Source organism: Mus pahari, chromosome 3 (assembly GCF_900095145.1).
Source record: "Mus pahari chromosome 3, PAHARI_EIJ_v1.1, whole genome shotgun sequence".
Classification (NCBI taxonomy): Eukaryota; Metazoa; Chordata; class Mammalia; order Rodentia; family Muridae; genus Mus; species Mus pahari.
Genome location: NC_034592.1, coordinates 131,184,892 through 131,201,210, shown reverse-complemented (window position 1 = coordinate 131,201,210; position 16,319 = coordinate 131,184,892). Strand labels below are relative to the sequence as shown.

General features: G+C 42.5%; 2 protein-coding genes across 2 annotated transcripts; both read right to left on the bottom strand.

Annotated features, from left to right (window-relative positions):
- Nucleotides 1–918: 918 nt before the first annotated feature.
- On the bottom strand, nucleotides 919–7,602 carry Cst8 (cystatin 8). The gene is made up of 4 exons (XM_021194936.1): nucleotides 7,505–7,602; nucleotides 6,220–6,547; nucleotides 1,814–1,927; nucleotides 919–1,084 (listed from the first exon to the last, which is right to left on the bottom strand). The coding sequence occupies exons 2-4, from the start codon at nucleotides 6,448–6,450 to the stop codon at nucleotides 1,001–1,003; spliced, it is 429 nt and encodes a 142-aa protein (XP_021050595.1). The 5' UTR covers nucleotides 6,451–6,547; nucleotides 7,505–7,602; the 3' UTR covers nucleotides 919–1,000.
- A 3,747-nt stretch (nucleotides 7,603–11,349) lies between these two features.
- On the bottom strand, nucleotides 11,350–15,416 carry LOC110319628 (cystatin-12). The gene is made up of 3 exons (XM_021195129.2): nucleotides 15,189–15,416; nucleotides 12,277–12,387; nucleotides 11,350–11,546 (listed from the first exon to the last, which is right to left on the bottom strand). Exons 1-3 carry the CDS (start codon nucleotides 15,381–15,383, stop codon nucleotides 11,466–11,468), a joined length of 387 nt encoding a protein of 128 aa, XP_021050788.2. The 5' UTR covers nucleotides 15,384–15,416; the 3' UTR covers nucleotides 11,350–11,465.
- Nucleotides 15,417–16,319: the final 903 nt, after the last annotated feature.

The following is a 16,319-nucleotide window of genomic DNA, read 5'->3' as shown; positions in this document are numbered from 1 at the left end:
TTAGGAATATGTAAAAACACATACATAAATACATAATAGTATATATAACTACAATTAAAAAAAAAACAAGAAATAGATGTATCGCTCAAAGCTCTGTGTACCTGCCCCAGAACTACAGAGATTAAATAAAAATGAAAATGTCATTTATTTTTTTTTAAATGGTGGTAAAATATATATAACACAAAATTCTTAACCATTTTAAATGCACAGTCCAGCAGTGTCAAGCAAAGTAACATTGTTAACTTCCTTGTGTTACAAATCTCTATTACCAATTAGAAATGTGTTTTTTAGAACTTATTTTTATTTTCTGGATATGAGTGTTTTGGCTGTGTGTGTGTGTGTGTGTGTGTGTGCAGCACTGTACATCTAGTACTCATAGAAGCCAAAAGAGGGTGTTGAATTCCCTGGGCCTCGAGTTCAGATAGTTTTGTGAGCTGCCCTCTGTGTTCTAGGAATCAAACTTACACCCTCAAAAAAAGAAAAAAAAAAACAAAAAACAAACAAACAAACAAAAAAGCAAATGCTCTTAATCACTGAGCCACCTCTCCAGCCTCAACAGGATTAATTTCTGTCAAGGAATTCTACCTCCTGCCATCATCATGCTTACCCACTATCATCTTTATCACCCTCTTTCTCACATGCACATGCACACACATGAGCGTTTGCACACAGATACGTTCAGACAACAGAGTTCACTTTTGTCTCTCACTTTCTCTTTCTGATCATTTCCCACATCAAAAGAAGAAACAGATGTCCCCCCAATTCATAAATCCTTGTCCCCCAGGGATGGGCTGCTCCTCATGACATGGTGATATCACAACTAGAACTCTTAGACAGAAAGAAGCCTCAGGTCCCTTCCCTATATTATAAAAATAAAAAATAAAACAGCAAGTGGGAGGCCACACATGAGGAAACTGCTGGTGACAGACTTGAACCACAGGATGCGCTTTATTACAGAGAAAAGCAGACCCAGAAGTGGGAGGGGTGCTCCAAGACACCCTTAGACATCTTTACATTCTTTGCTCAGCAGGTTGAACTCGCCATTCCAGGGAAGAGCTCCTACCAGAAAGCTGCAATTCATTTTCTGAAAAAGACAGCAGCAAAGAGCATCAGTAGCATGTCAAAAGGGGAAAGAAAAAAAAAAACTGCCCTGTTCATAGTCATTGGCCTAAGCATATGCGAGAAGACATGTCACCAACTGTCCTAAAATTCCAAGGAGCCCAGCAGGAAGTACAAAAGTAAAATCACAATCTACACACAACAGTAAATGACAACACAGGTATGTGAAATGCCATCAGGACATGCTCAGGGCTGACATATTTGCTTCAGTGAGTACCTACTACTGTCCGGATGTGATAAGCCTTTTAAAACTTGAGTGTGCAGAGAAAGCTTGGGATGCTGTCTGGTCTGGATATTGTCTAATTTCCAGTATTTGGAATAGGCAACCTGCAGATGAATAGTACCTGTGCTCTAAGTAAAGATAATTGTCCACCCACAGACTTCCTTCACGACTGCGCAGCATGAATGAGTCACCTCATTACCTGGACAAAGTAGTCTCAGTCCAAGGGGATGGACTTGCAGAAAACAAATTTCAATAGTTTCTTCTGCCTTAAAAGTCCAGAGTTGATGGGAGCCTTGGGGTTGGGAGTGACCTTGATGATGCTGCGTCTACTCTGAAGATGGCAAGGTGGGCCTTCTGGGACTCCACGTGGGGAGCAATCCAGATCCCTTGGAGATCTTAGGCTAGGCACCCTAAGATTTCCCAACAACCTTAAAGCTTTGATAACCCCAGATGGGACTTGAAGTCACTTACTTTTTCCAGTTTGGGGTTTTTTTGAGGGATGCAGTTTTCAGTATTGTTTAAAGGTTTTTTGCAATTGCTGCGGGAGATCTGAACATCAATGCGGTATTCCATTTGGGCTGTGATCTGTCAGTAAACAGTGGGGGAAATTTGGATTAAAAACATTTTGGATTAACTCCTAAATGCTTTGGGAAGCATGCAAGTCCTTCTCTCTCTCTTTACTTTTCTCTCTCCACATGGTCTGAGAAAGGACAGTGTCATCGCTGAATCCCATTGTTGCTGAGAACACTTATATAATGCCACTTGGAGTGAAACACTATTAAAAACCTCCTGAAGGCAGTTCCTTCTAATGTCATCTCCTGTTCCAGAGTCTAGAGCACAGATTCCCAACCTCAGGATCATCACTCCTTTGAGGGTTTTCTGATTCTTTCACAAGGTTTACCTAAGACCATCAGAAAACACCAATATTTACATTATCATTCATAACAGTAGCAAAATTATAGTTAGGAAGTAGCAACAAACTAATTTTATGGTTGGGGGTCATCACAACATGAAGAATTGTATTAAAGGGTCACAGCATTAAGGAGGTTGAGAACTGCTGATCTAGAGTATGCCCTCATGACCCAAAGAAGGTCGAGGCAGAAAGGGAAAGATGGTTCCCAGAACCATAAGCTTCCTTGGGTCCTGATGAAAATAGCTCCTCAGCACACTGGACCCAAGTCCCTTTCCCAGATGCCCCATTCAGAGCTCTGTTCATTTCCGGAGTTTAGAACCTCCTTGGACCAAATCCCTCGCTCCAGGTCAGCACAGGGTCCTTAGTGTGGAGAAGTAGTGGAAGAAGTAGTGGGCTTAATGAAAGAAATGGATATCTACTCATTCATTAGTGTTTGAATTCTTCAAAGGCTCCTTCTGATGTTCATTTAAACCTGTATTTGGTTTGAAAGGACTATAGCAGATATCTGGACCTTTATCAGGTCTTTCTACAAACCTCAATAAGGTTGAATTTTATTTTTGCTGTGCTCTAAAGGTTAGCAAAAGTGACTCTGACCTGTGTTAGAGGAAACCACCTGACCACAGTATATCATCACCAGCAGATCTACACATTGGGTTTGGCAGTTAGTGATGGACTTAGAGAAAGCTGAGAATACTATTGAATGGATTGTCCTATCCTCAGAATCCTTATCCAAAAATCTGAAATCACAAATACTCCAAAATATAAAACTTTTAAAGAATCTACATGATGCTATGAGTAAAAAGTTTCACATGTGATCTTATACCACAGGTTTTGGTCAAGATACAAATACACCTTCTAAATATTTATTTTATATCCATAGCACATAGATTTGCACAGCTCACAGCCTGGGTCAGAGACATTTCTGTTTACACCAACTGAGAGCTAATACAGAGACCCATACTAATCAATGTGCTAAGAATAGTGGTTGTTCAGTGCTCAGCCCTAAATAGGACATCTACATCACCCCTACAAAAGCTTAGGAAACATAAAGGAAAACACAGAAAGATTGTAGGAGCCAGTGTATAGGGAGGAGTGGGGTGAACTGTTATCTTCTGGATGTGACAGTCACAACTATTAGACACAGGCGCTCACAGCACTATGAGCTACCAGCATAAAACCAACACAAGGCTAGGTCCACCCATATTCCATCATGAACAGGAAGAGCTCATGAGGCCTCACCCCTCCCTGGAGATCTATGGGCAGTTCGTGGCTAATGGGCTAAAAAAAATCATATTCCTCAGTGGTATAGCCTCTGCTAAGTTGTCTTTTCTTCAATAACTCCCCATCCTTGTTTATTCAGTGGAACCCCAAAACAAAAAATTGAAGATAGGAAGGGTATTAAAGGAGGGGCAAAAATGATAATGGATAATACAAAGTATATTATACATACATATATATATGGTTGTAAAACAATAAATAGAAAAATTAATGCAGGTTAGTGAAAATAGTGTCCAATTACCTTCAGGCTATGTATATGAGATGTGCATGGAACACAAAGGCATTTTGTTTTAGATTTGGAAACTACTTCCAAAATATCTTCTCATGTGTGGACAAATAGTACAAAATCCAGATGACCTGAAATTCATCTTGACCCCAGCATTTCGGGTAGGAACTCCTCAATCTGTAATGGCTTTAGCCAACTCTCTCCATGCTGACTCTGCCAGCCTCAAGTCTTAAAGTCTCTCCAGAAGGGGAAGAAGTCAGAGAATCCTCCTCGGTCATCAGTAAGCATGGTACTCCCTTTTTGTTTTCAAGGGCATAAAAGGCACAGAGAGATTAAGTGTGCATCTAGCAGCTGATCCTGGTTATGAAAGGAAAACTGTCAGCACTAGGGCTCACATGGCATGCCCACCAGGCTCACACATTTGCCATCTTTGCTAAGCCAACCTGGAAAAATGAGGGCTTTTCTTATTGCTGGCTACAAAGAAATGAGAACCTAAGTCAAGAGGCCTGACCATGCTGCCATGTGGATATACTGGCTGTATCTTCACAACTTCTTTTTAAAAATAATTCAAGCAGGGTGCTATTTTTAAAACTCAAATTTGGGAGCTTGGGACATAGCACAATAGCAGAAGCTATGAGTAGGTCAGCATGAATATGCTTGGTTCCGCCACCAACACAACAACAATAACAACTACAGAGAAAGGAAAAAAAAGAAGAACCTTGAAACTCAAATTTAATCACCAGCATCATATGTGCTTCCCAACTTAACATGTGTGTGTTCCTACAGTAAATTAAAAATCTTGACCTTCTCTTAAAGCCAAGCATGGCATTGTGCCCTGCTGGAAGCCTCACCAAAGGAATCTGGAGTGCCTGGCTGCACTTCCACCCTGGCATCCCTGACCCTTCCTGCTTTCCACTCAAAGCAGATGCTATCAGTATTGTTCCCAAACACTGTGCCAGGCTCCTGTGGTTATTGCCTAAGACTTCCTGTTTCTAGCAGGGACCAGGGGCTCCTGTAGCAGCTCTCAGCCATGGACAGAAGGGAACCAGTAGATAAATAACCCAACCACCCACATGGTGGCCCAGCTCTGAGTGCACTCTGGATGTCTTCTCATTACCTCACCCTGTGTCAACCACCTTCTACTGCCCTGTCTCCTTTCTGCTCTACCTTTCCAGTGCCTCTTGGATGACCTCCCAAATACACCACCTGCCCTCGAATACTACCATGGTTCTCGGCTTCTGGGGAGACCCACCTCCCAGCAGCTTCCCCTACTTCAGGCCATATCTGCAAGGTCACTCCCAAAAGTGATAGTTCTTGCCAACACTATGTACTGACATCATCTGGAAGTGTTGAACACTTACTGAGTCCTGGACTCCACTCAATGACTCTCATTTTATTATATATGGTCTGTTCATGAGGGCACTTACACATTCTATTGGGGGGGGGAAGCATTGTCTAGGAGGAGTTCTCCTGACCTGTAAATACAACACAGAATGAAAGGTTTTCCTTTCGGTCGGATTTCTCGCTCCCTATGGTCTGTGATGAATGTCAACCATCTCACCTACTGTAGCTAAGACAAAAAAATGGCTTCTGAGAAATGTACAACTAATAAATGTACATGCTACCTACGCTCCAGTGAAAGTGAAGCAGAGTCTGTAAAAGATGGGTTGTGGACTACAACCAGCCAGTAAAAGGTATTGCATCATCAGCACCACATCCTGGAAATGCAATGTTAATGACATGTTTTCCTGAAGTAGAGAAGGTGTGAATTCTGACAACAGTGACCTAGTTGTTGAAAACCTCTTCAATTCAGTCACATCATCAACGGAGGCTGCTATTTTTAATTCCTGAATGACAACGCTGGAAAAGCCTTCTACTAAACAGAGCAGTAAACACTGCTGGAAGTGCCAGAAAGCACTGTGCCCATTGGATTTCACGTGCACAGTGCTCCTTTGAGCTGGACGGTGCATGGCTCCGTGAAAAGAGACACACCTTTATAATAAATCCAGAACGTCTTTTCTTCTACTGAATGTACATTGGATTAAAACATTAGTGTACATAGCTCAGCAGCTAAAAGCACATACCACTCTTGAAGTGGAGCTGATTTCTGCTTCCAGAACCCAGATTGGTGGCTCTCAACTGCTTTAATTCTAGGTTCTGGGAATCCAATGTCCTCTTCTGGTCTGAACACTCAATTTGCCCCCTGGCACACACATCCATTCACATAATTAAGAATAAATTTAAAAATTAAAAGAAAAGAAAATACGACAGGCAAGTATGAGTACAGCATGCATAGGAAGTGCATGTGTGTGTATTGCTTTTGTCTCAGTGGATTTGTGCATAGCAAGTCACACATTTAGGATTGTGCTGTCACCTTTTGTCTCATCTGTCTACTTTCACAACCTGTCCTCCACCTGTGCCACAATATGTGAACATGCTTCGGGAATAGAACTTTCTTACCTGAAGTTTGGCATGGAGTATCTTGTCCACAAGGAAGACATATTTGTCCTCACTTTCTTTGTTGTATTCTTTCATGGCAAACCAAACACACTGCTTCACATTGGCATTAGAGATATTAATGGATCCAAAGTAGCTCTGTGCCTTCACTTCATTCTTGGACTGATCCACACCAACTGCCAGGGCCACTGGAATGATCAAGAGGATCAAGGAGAGCCACAAGGGTTTTGCCATGGTCCCTCAGTCAAAAAATACAAGAGATGTCCTCTACGTCTCCTCGGGGCTTGAGCTGCAGAGGAACAGCCACTGCTGCCTCTGTAGGTCTGTCAAACTAACACAGAGAAAAGCTCTCTGAAGATTATGTGCAGGTCCAAAGGGATAACTTGGAGGATTAAGACACTTGCTACAGAACTTGAAAACTTGAATTCAATACCTGGGACCCACATATTGGAAGAAGAAAAGCAACTCCTGCAAGCTGTCCTCTGGCCTCCATAAGCATGCTTTGACATGTGTGATGCACACACACACACACACACACGCCCCACATCCTCATACAAAAGATATACAAAAACTTATATTTACTTAGGAACAGCAGAGCCTTGCAAAGGGAAAAAATGTGTTCCTTAAGGTCACATTTAAGGAGACTGAGATAAGAAATGTTTAAAGTTAAAAAGAAGAGGATTATATGAGACTTTTGAAATGCAGCTGTAGCTGCAAGAACCAGTAATGAAGGTGGCATTGGTCCAAGGTTAAATACATATTAGTGGGTAGCTATCCTTGCAAGTTTATCTTCTGTGGAAGGTTAAATGGCTTTTGTACAAGAGTATGATCCTTGGAGAGAGAGAGAACTGTTTTTGTTCTCAAGGCACATAGCACAAGGTCAGTCTCGGCATTAGAGACTCTAGCTTTGTGTTTCACTTATATATCTGGTTAAAGTACAAAATGACTCCATTTGATTCTGATACATTTTGCAGCTCAAGGATCTTACAACAACCCACCTTCTCAGTATGAACATAGTTGGGTTCAAGACATAACTCTTTGGGACACCCATAAGAGCCACCTTTCTCCTTGTCTAAAAATACCCTGTCAGTAGCACCCCCAATTAAAGAGGCTCTGCCACGGGCATTTTCCTCGTGCCTCCCATTCTGGGTACAGTCCATTCATCTAGAGAAACATTCCTCTAGGAAGACCCTGGTGTGTTTTCACATGGCCCAGGCTGCTACCATCTACTCTATCCTGTAAATTGGAACTATAGTAGATGGTGTACCCCAGTGTTCTCTGGCCCTACCTTTCTGTGACTCTCCAACCTGCTCGTCCTACTGGGCTCGTTCCTCACTCTGGCCACTCCAGTTTGTGGTTCTTCTGGGTTTCCCACACTCTCAGTTCACACTTATGCCCTGGTCAGGCAGTTATGTAAGTCCTGACCTGGAAGCCCAGGCTCTACAGTGAGGCAATGCTTTGTGATGCAATATAGCACATATGACCCCGCCTCATAGTAGCACCTTTCATCTTCTGGCCTCTAGCCTTTGGGTCCAAGCTGTTCAGAGGGCTGGAGACAGCAGGCAAACACCTTCCAATTGGGGAATTCATGTGCCTACTTGTGTCTCCCTCACTCTACCAAACAACTGTCCCCTGGGCACTTGTGCTTAGCCCATCAGCTTCTCCCTCTACTGTTCTACCAGATCTGAGGCAGGCTGCACATGTGTGACATCATAGATGTCCAAAATTCATGTCTAGTAAATTTCAGGGGGGTGATTATTTACCCCCCAGCTGCAAAGATTAATAGTATTTTGACCAGTGAGTATAGATAGGTTGTAAAACACTGCAGTATATACACTAGACTCTATTTAAACCTGTACCCCTGGGTTACTTGGTGACTTCCCATTCTCTACTGTGGCCAACAGTAATGTAGTGAATGCTTCTTTAGTATCTGTGAGAAGTTACTCAAAGAACTAGGTAGGGAATTGCTTATAACAGCTGCAGAGAAATGTACATTTACAATTTATTGTCAAAGCTCTAGCCACTAAGAATGTATTCATGGCTTTTCTAATGTGGGGCTGGAGAACTCTCAAAAGTTAAGAGTACTTGTGGCTCTTCTTGGAGAACCAGGTTAAATTCCCACCTGAAGAACCAGGTTAAATTACCAGGCACCCACCTGGTAACTCACAACCATAACACTAATCCCGGGGAATCCGACACCATCTTTGGATTTTCTCAGGCACCAAGCACACAGGTGATACAAAGACATACATGCAATCAAAAGACTCAAACACATAAAGTAATAAAATTAACACATCTTTAAATAATCAAAGAACTTGGGGGAATCTTGGTGTGCCAAGCTTCATTTTACCAGTAAAACCAGAGGACCTGGTAGTAGAGTCAAAAAAATTAGTGGTTTTTATATTTCACCAGTGGTGCCAATATGCTGCCAACTTTGAGAACTGGTAAAGTACACCTTATATGCACCTAATTTTGAGGTTGTTGATATGACACCAAAGCCCTGCAGACCCAAGCCAGGCCAGATCACGTTTTAAGGAGGGAGATAGTGAGTTGTGTCAATCCTCTGCCTCTTACCTTCAGCCTCCTTATGCCTTCTCAGTTGTCTAGAACTGTTACTGACTTGATTTCATCTATGTTGTTTGTACTATTCCCAAAGATAGGCAGGTTTTTCACAGCATGCCTTCTGCTGCTAACATATGAATCATTTTAGTCATTTTCTGAGTGTAGTCTTTGTTTTTTATAAATTAATGTCAAGAACCCATGGAGGAATTAATAGAATAATTAATGTTTCATTTTTAAATATGCACATTAAGTCTATTGTCCATAATACTTTCCATCTTAGTAATTTATCCATCTTACTAATTTTTGTCAGTATTTCCCATTCAAACTTTAATTTTTCAAAAAATAATACTTAATTTATTTTTTAAATATTTCATCATGCATATTATGTATTTTCATATTATCCACCTCTACCACCTCCTTCAACTCCCCTGGAACCCATCAATTCATCTCCCTCCCAACTTCATGCCATTTTATATCATCATCATCATCATTTTAATGTAGTCAACTTTATCTACCTCATTCTTTGTAGCTTTTATCTTTTGTGACATTTTTTAAACTGTCTTCATAACTTAAAACATTAACTCTGATTTCTTTCACATTTAAATAACAAGATTATCAAATATATTCTCAATATATTTTGAGATTGTAAAGTGGTAAAATCATTTTGGAAAACTTGACAAAATACTTAAAACATTTAAAATCATCGAAGTTGTTAATATTTGTATTGACAATGCCAATTCAAGCCATGAAACATAAAAGTTTACCTTGAAAGGCACTCAATACAGCCTTGCACCCAACAATGGAAGCCTGGCAACCATCACTTCAACACACTGGTTACCTGTTTCCCTTTGTGGCAGGAGCAGCTATAATCTAGAGTCTAGATTATAGTCTAAATTCTAGACATTCGATGAAACTCCAGAGCACAGTACACTTGTTTACTTCAGTGTTCATGTTTGGCACAGAATCTCTGCTCTCTAGATATGTTCGTCCTTCAGGTACACTTTGTATCTTTGACTTCTGTTCACCCTACAGATCCATTTTATATCTTTGACTCACAACTCTCCATTTTCTGTCCCCTCCCCTACTACACATGTGTCTTGGTTACTCTTCTATTGCTATGATAAAAACTATGACCAAGGCAATTTATTGAAGAAAGCATTAATTTGGGGGCTTGTGGTTCCAGAGGGATAGAGTGCAGGAAATCAGCATAGCCGGAAGTTTGGCAGTAGGATGGTGGGCACGACACTGGAGCAGTAACTGAGAGCTTACAGCATCTGATCCACAAACAGGAGGCAGAGAGAGGGAACAAAAGGGAACAAGAGAGAGCGATAGTGTGTGTGTGTGTGAGAGAGAGAGAGACAGAGAGACAGAGAGACAGAGACAGAGACAGACAGAGAGAGACAGAGAGACAGAGAGATTAGCTTTTAAAGCCTATGGGAGTCATCTCATTCAAACCACCACAATAGGGTAACTATCCTCTCATTACCTTTCCTTAGGATGGTTGTCCTTCAGTCTATCCATGTTGTGGCAAATGCTCCAATCTCTTTCTAAGGCTGAATACTAATCCCTGTGTACATGTACAACATTTTCTTGATCTATTGACTCATTCACATTTCAATTATTTCCACCTCAGCTCTTATGAGTAATACTTAAATGAGCAAGGAAGTACAAAATCTTCAATAGGTAGTGATTTTATCTCCTTTGTGCACAAACCCAGAGAAGTGACTTCAGTGGTAAACAGTTTCAAAGTTCCTAATGATGTTTAAAATAAAGCTACTGTACAATTGAAGCGGTTTCTTATGCAGCTGTGGCATACTTTGTTCCTTTAATCTTAGAAAACACATCTCCAATTTTTTAATTTCTATCATTTTTATCTCTCCTTTGAGAATTCCTGTATTTTTTTTATGTGATAAAGAAGGATAGTGACAGTGTTTATGTTTTTCATTTTTATTCTTAGTTTTATTGAAACTGTGCCTCTCTTGGGAGAGTGAATGATTCTGACAGCCATAGAAGCCATACTGGGACCTGGGCAGGAAACACGGGCTTCGGTGAATAGGTAAGAACACTGATACCAATCTATTAGGAAAATGTTCTTGTCGGCAGTCTTCAGTGTCCATCAGGGAAGAATCTGTCATTGTTAGTTCCAATCATACAGAGAGAGAGAGAGAGAGAGAGAGAGAGAGAGAGAGAGAGAGAGAGAGAGAGAGAGAACATGCACACACAGACATACACATAGGAGGCTGTCTCCAATCCTCTGCGGAAGCATCATCCACTATGGTCCAGGTGGCTGCTCCCTTGAAGAATGTCCTGTCTTTCTTTTGGACATGTGAATGAGGGATATGGAGAAATTGTAGAATGAATGAATAAATGAACTACATACAAATATGAAATGATGGAAAAATAAATGAATGAAAATTGGAAATAAACAGTGACTACACAGGATCTACTCAATATTCTGCACTTCACATAGAGTGATAATGATTATAGACTCTCCTTTGCTTATCACTGAGTGTGACATCTGTAGCAAACAGTCAATACAGAAAACTCTAAGCACTGTTTAGGGACTCAGAATGTTTTGTAAAATGACTTTAATTGTCCTGGTACTAAAGAGACCCCAGACTTACAGACAGTCACCCTCTAGAGGAAAGGGGCCTTTAGCTATAGGCACAGAATGACCCCTTCCCCACTTAAGTCTGCACACAGGTACTGTTCAAGATGGTGAACTTGGTAACCCATGCTTCAGTCTTCACAATATAAGTGCAGCGTACCTGAAAAAAAGTCACAAAGCATAAATTGGAAAAATGCAATGGATTAAAGCTATCTAGATATGAAAAGCTAAGTTTTAAGAAAAAAAAACAAGTTAAAACACAGTAACCTAAAGCAAGATTCATGAAGCTCAAAGCTCTATGAGAACAATAGCATAAGTTGCAACAACTCCCCCACCTGAGCCCAGAATCTCTTAAGGAGGCACTTTGCTGGGGCTGTCACTCATGTTGAGGCCTTCTGGCCTCACAGCTTCCCTAAGTCATATGGTGATCAGTGAACTTCTACCCCTTCCCAAGGGTCCTGAAAACCAGGGAATTGCTTGAGAAAGTATCTGTCTAGGAACTTCCCAACAGAACAGCAGTACCAGGATGTCACCAAGAACCACCCTTGACAGCCATGAGCTAAAGGGGAAGCCTGAGCAAGCTGACAGACAAAACAGTTCTTATTCCCCAAAAATCAAACTATGGAAGAATGGTGACTAAAAGGGGAACATGAGCCTCTTGTTTTCCTGAATCTCAAAGGTGTCTGATGGCTTCAGGCTGGAACCACAGGGAAGGTTCCATCACAGACAGAGGCCACGTGTGCACCTGCAGGTCGCCTGTGGCCAGGCAGCTGGGATATGAGCAGAGGACGGCCCCCACATAGAGAGACAGGCTCTGCCTGCTTAAGATGGTCCTTTCTGCATTCTTTTCCCAAAGATTGTTGACATAAGGGGTTAATTTAATCCCAAACCTTTTTCTCTCCTGGACCTTCCTGCAATGGGCAATTGTCGATGTCTTCATCATATTTCCCGCAAAGCGTACGGCCCATCTCCAGGTCTACTAAATAGTTCAGCGTATATTTCTGTCAAGAAGAAATTGTGAAACTGTTAGAAAATATTTAATTGGAAATATGTGCAAGAGAACTCAATAGAAAAACAAGCAGAAAACGTGAAAGTTAAACAGACAGAAAATAATTAGCAGAGAGAACTTACTATCTTGTTTCCCTGGTTTGGAGGGTGGGAGGTAGGGTTTTCTTTTTCTTTGTGGCTGTCACTTTGGCTTTTTTAGACAGTCAGTCTAGCTCAAGATGCCATCTAACTTTCGATCTTACTGCTCCTCAGCTTTCCAAGTACTAGGGATACCAGCATACTCTTCCACAGCCAGCCACCTTTTAATCTACTTTTCCCAAAATTTCCTTTTAATTCTGCACAAAAGATTCGTTCATTTGCCTGAGGATAAAGCTCTGATGGAAAGTGTGTGTTTAGCCATCCCCAGAGCTCACAAATGTATATTCAGTACAACAGAGGAAACACTGAGTCTTCTTTCAGTCTATTTTCCCCTGATAAATGCCCAGTAGTTCTTAGTGACAGAGTAGTGACTATCCAGGGTGAAACATATTTACACAATTAAATCCTCAGCAAAGAACCTGTACATGGTACAGCCACACACAGAACACTGCAATGATTAACAAGTGTTCACCCAGGCAGCATCAGAGGTGACTGCTGAGTGACTCCTTCACCTAGAGTAGGACACTGGTGAGCCAATCTGCCATGAGCAAGTGGAGTAGAGAGCATGCCAGTCCCTTTAAGTTGTGTCTTTAATGTAGGTGCTAACTGCACAAAGCACTCATCTTGCAAATACTGAAATAAAAATGGCTATCAATTATCCCAATGCTAGTCTCCGTATTTATCAAAATCCTATACAGGACATCACCATAAACGGAGGTGTTTTAAAACTCAAAAAACACTTGAACATGGAGAAAAAGCAAATCTAACGAGGAAAATTCTCTCAGGGTGAAACACATGCCTCACTCAGCAGCAGACCTGGAAATTCTGGGGTTCAGGGGTTCAGGAATCTACACAGATGACAGCAATATGAACTCATGTCAAGCACAAGGCAATATTTTCATCCCCGCTACTAGCCAACAACACCCTTGAGCCAGACGCACACCACCACCAAGAACCAATCAACGCATGCCTCAACTCACACCAACAACACTCTCACCCACTTATATCTGACACACACTAACAGCACACAGGTACAGTCACGTACATCTTTTCTACATAGCACACACAGTGAATTGGGCTTGGGACCCCTGCCTGGAAGCAGCAGGTAGAAAAGTCCAGGAAGGAGTACTATGGTTCAGAGCCCAAGATTAGAATCTGCTTGAAGAAGTGGAATCATCAAAGGACAGGAAAGAAAGAGCAGAGAGCACTGTATCCCTGGGCAACAAGGGGTGTTCCCAGACCTGTGACTATAGGATTATGCCACAAATCTGTGACTTTCTGCAATTCTACCTGGCTCACGGATTTTCATGTGGGAATCATGATGTGAGAAAGAAACATCATTCTATCCAAAGGAAGCCAACAGAAAGACTGGCCTCAGTGGTAACACTTCCCATCAACAGATGCTGATGCCACTTGAATTTATGCAGGCTTCATCAGCTTTATTGTCAACTTCCTTGAGGACAGTTCCATAAGTCTACTTCAGAACTGCAACAATGTTACATGTCTACTCAGATTGCTTCAGTCCTTCTTCAAACCCTTTTATTCTATTTTTTGTTGTTGTTTGTTTGTTTATTTGATAGTATTCCTACCCCTTTGGCCTGGAAAAAAAAGCCTTCTAGGGTCCCTCCTTAGCACCACTCACTTTGCAGTGTGGCCAAAACACACATCTGCTCCAACTCCCACTTCCTGGTAACCAAGTCACCATTCTCTTCATCTTAGTCTGAAGGTTCTAGTCCAGAGGCTGTGTGGGCCACTACACTTAATAAGTCTCATATGAATGAAACGTTTAGGAGTTTGCAGGAGAAGCAGCACCTAGTGGTTTACCAGTAGTCCCACCTTGGCATCATGTCTCCTTGCTGCCCCACCCCTTCTGCACACACACATCTCAGTATTACCCCTCTCCATGACTCAAGTCTTGGAGAGTCACAGTACCTCTTTCCAGGAGACTCAGATCTCCTCAGTATGCTTGCTTCATCCTCTTCCAGGAAAGGGGCTGGGAGGGGCAGTCTATCTGTGACAACCTACACTTCCCACCCACTCAAAGAGCTATCACTTTCTTACCTTCTCTAGCTCCCATGATCCTGTGTCACTATGTTCAGCCCACCTGGCCTAGAATTTTATTCAGGGATTTAGGGCCAGCATAGTAGTGTGAAAGAATTGGGTCCCTGTCTAGCTCCACAACTAACTGCCTACACAAACGTCATCCCAGCAGTGATACTCATATCACCACAAACCTGGTATACATTCCCACCCTGCTGACGAATGAATGCCCAGCTCACCTGGCTCCCCAAAGATCCCTGTCATCATGTTGCATTTGCTGCCACCTGTCTGCTGTGGGAGACTTTGTTTCTTTCAGTTCCAGTGCCAGCAGCATTCTCGGCTATTCTGATAGCCCTCAGTCCTGATTCCATTTCGCTCATCCTGAACTCAGATTGAGACATGGTGCCTCCCTTCTCCCCTACTTTTCAGAGGCTACACTCACTTTAAAATAAATCCAAAGTTTGGAGCTTTTCCTAGCATGAAATTGAGGTATTTTTTGTTTGTTTGTTTGTTTTTTCATCTGTCAAATAAAAGCCTTGGTTTTAACTTACTGCAAACCCAGCCCTGCCTAGTGTTGGAATGAATGCAGGCACCAGGCAGGAAGCAGGCTATTCACCTGACGAAGACTTCTCCGGACTCTCAGGAACTTGTAGGCAAAATCATCATTCTGGTTTTCATTGAAGTGGAACACGACATGCTCCACAGAAATGGCAAATTCCCCTTCATTCTTGTCGACCTCTATAAACTTGAAGCTGCAATCATGAATTCCCAGCACAATGAGTGCCACGGGCAGGACCGACTTCCACAACATGGCTGTCTTCCGAGTCGGCACGGAGAGCTGAGGATACATGGGTGGAGGGGTGGCGCAGCTGCAGATGGGGATGCATCCCACATGGCCCTGCCCACTAGAGGCCCTGGAGTGCTAAGAGCCTCACTTTGACTAGGGCATTTTGCCAGTGGCATCTCTACTCCTCCACCTTGACCCATCCTTCATCTGAAAGCAGAAGGCAGAAGAGGAATCCACATTTTCCAGACCTTGGTGGCATAAGCCACAGGCTCATGGGTATTAAGCAACATACCCACTTCTTGTGCATCTCCCGGCCTGCCTCCCCCGCACGACCCCCACCCTGCCCATCCCTGATAAGAACTGATGTGGAGGTCAGGATTATAAATTCAACCAGTTTACCCTTACTACTCTGAATTCCAGAACTGGTAGGGTCACAGAAACTCTCATGAGGTAAGGTAGGTCTTATGTATTTGGATTTAAAAACCAGATGCCCGTGATCTTGGAACCTCAGAGGACCCCAGTGGGAGGGGTCAAAGTCACGATTGGGAGATCATCTTCTCTACCATGTCTACAGTCTGGTGGCCAACTCATCACCTGAGGCCTGCTTTGCCTGTGCTTTGTAGCCTAGTACCAGGGAGAGTCAGAATGGGAGGAAGTGGGTCTGCAGAAATGAACACAAATGGCGGCCATGGGCCTAGAAGCTGATTGGACTCAGAAAGGGGCATCTGCTCATATGCATCCACACCCAGATCTGCCATTTGTCCCTGTGGCAGATTTCTCTGGAGAAATGCTCCACACTCTGCATCACTTCTAGGGAGACTGGTGTAAAGTAAGTGAGGTCAGGGGATAAGTAAGGTGGAATGCTATGAAGATGGCCAGCATGGGAAAGGACCAGCATGCTCAAAGGGTCCTCCACCTCTTGGGAGACCAGAACATTTGAACTTTGAAGATTACAAAAGG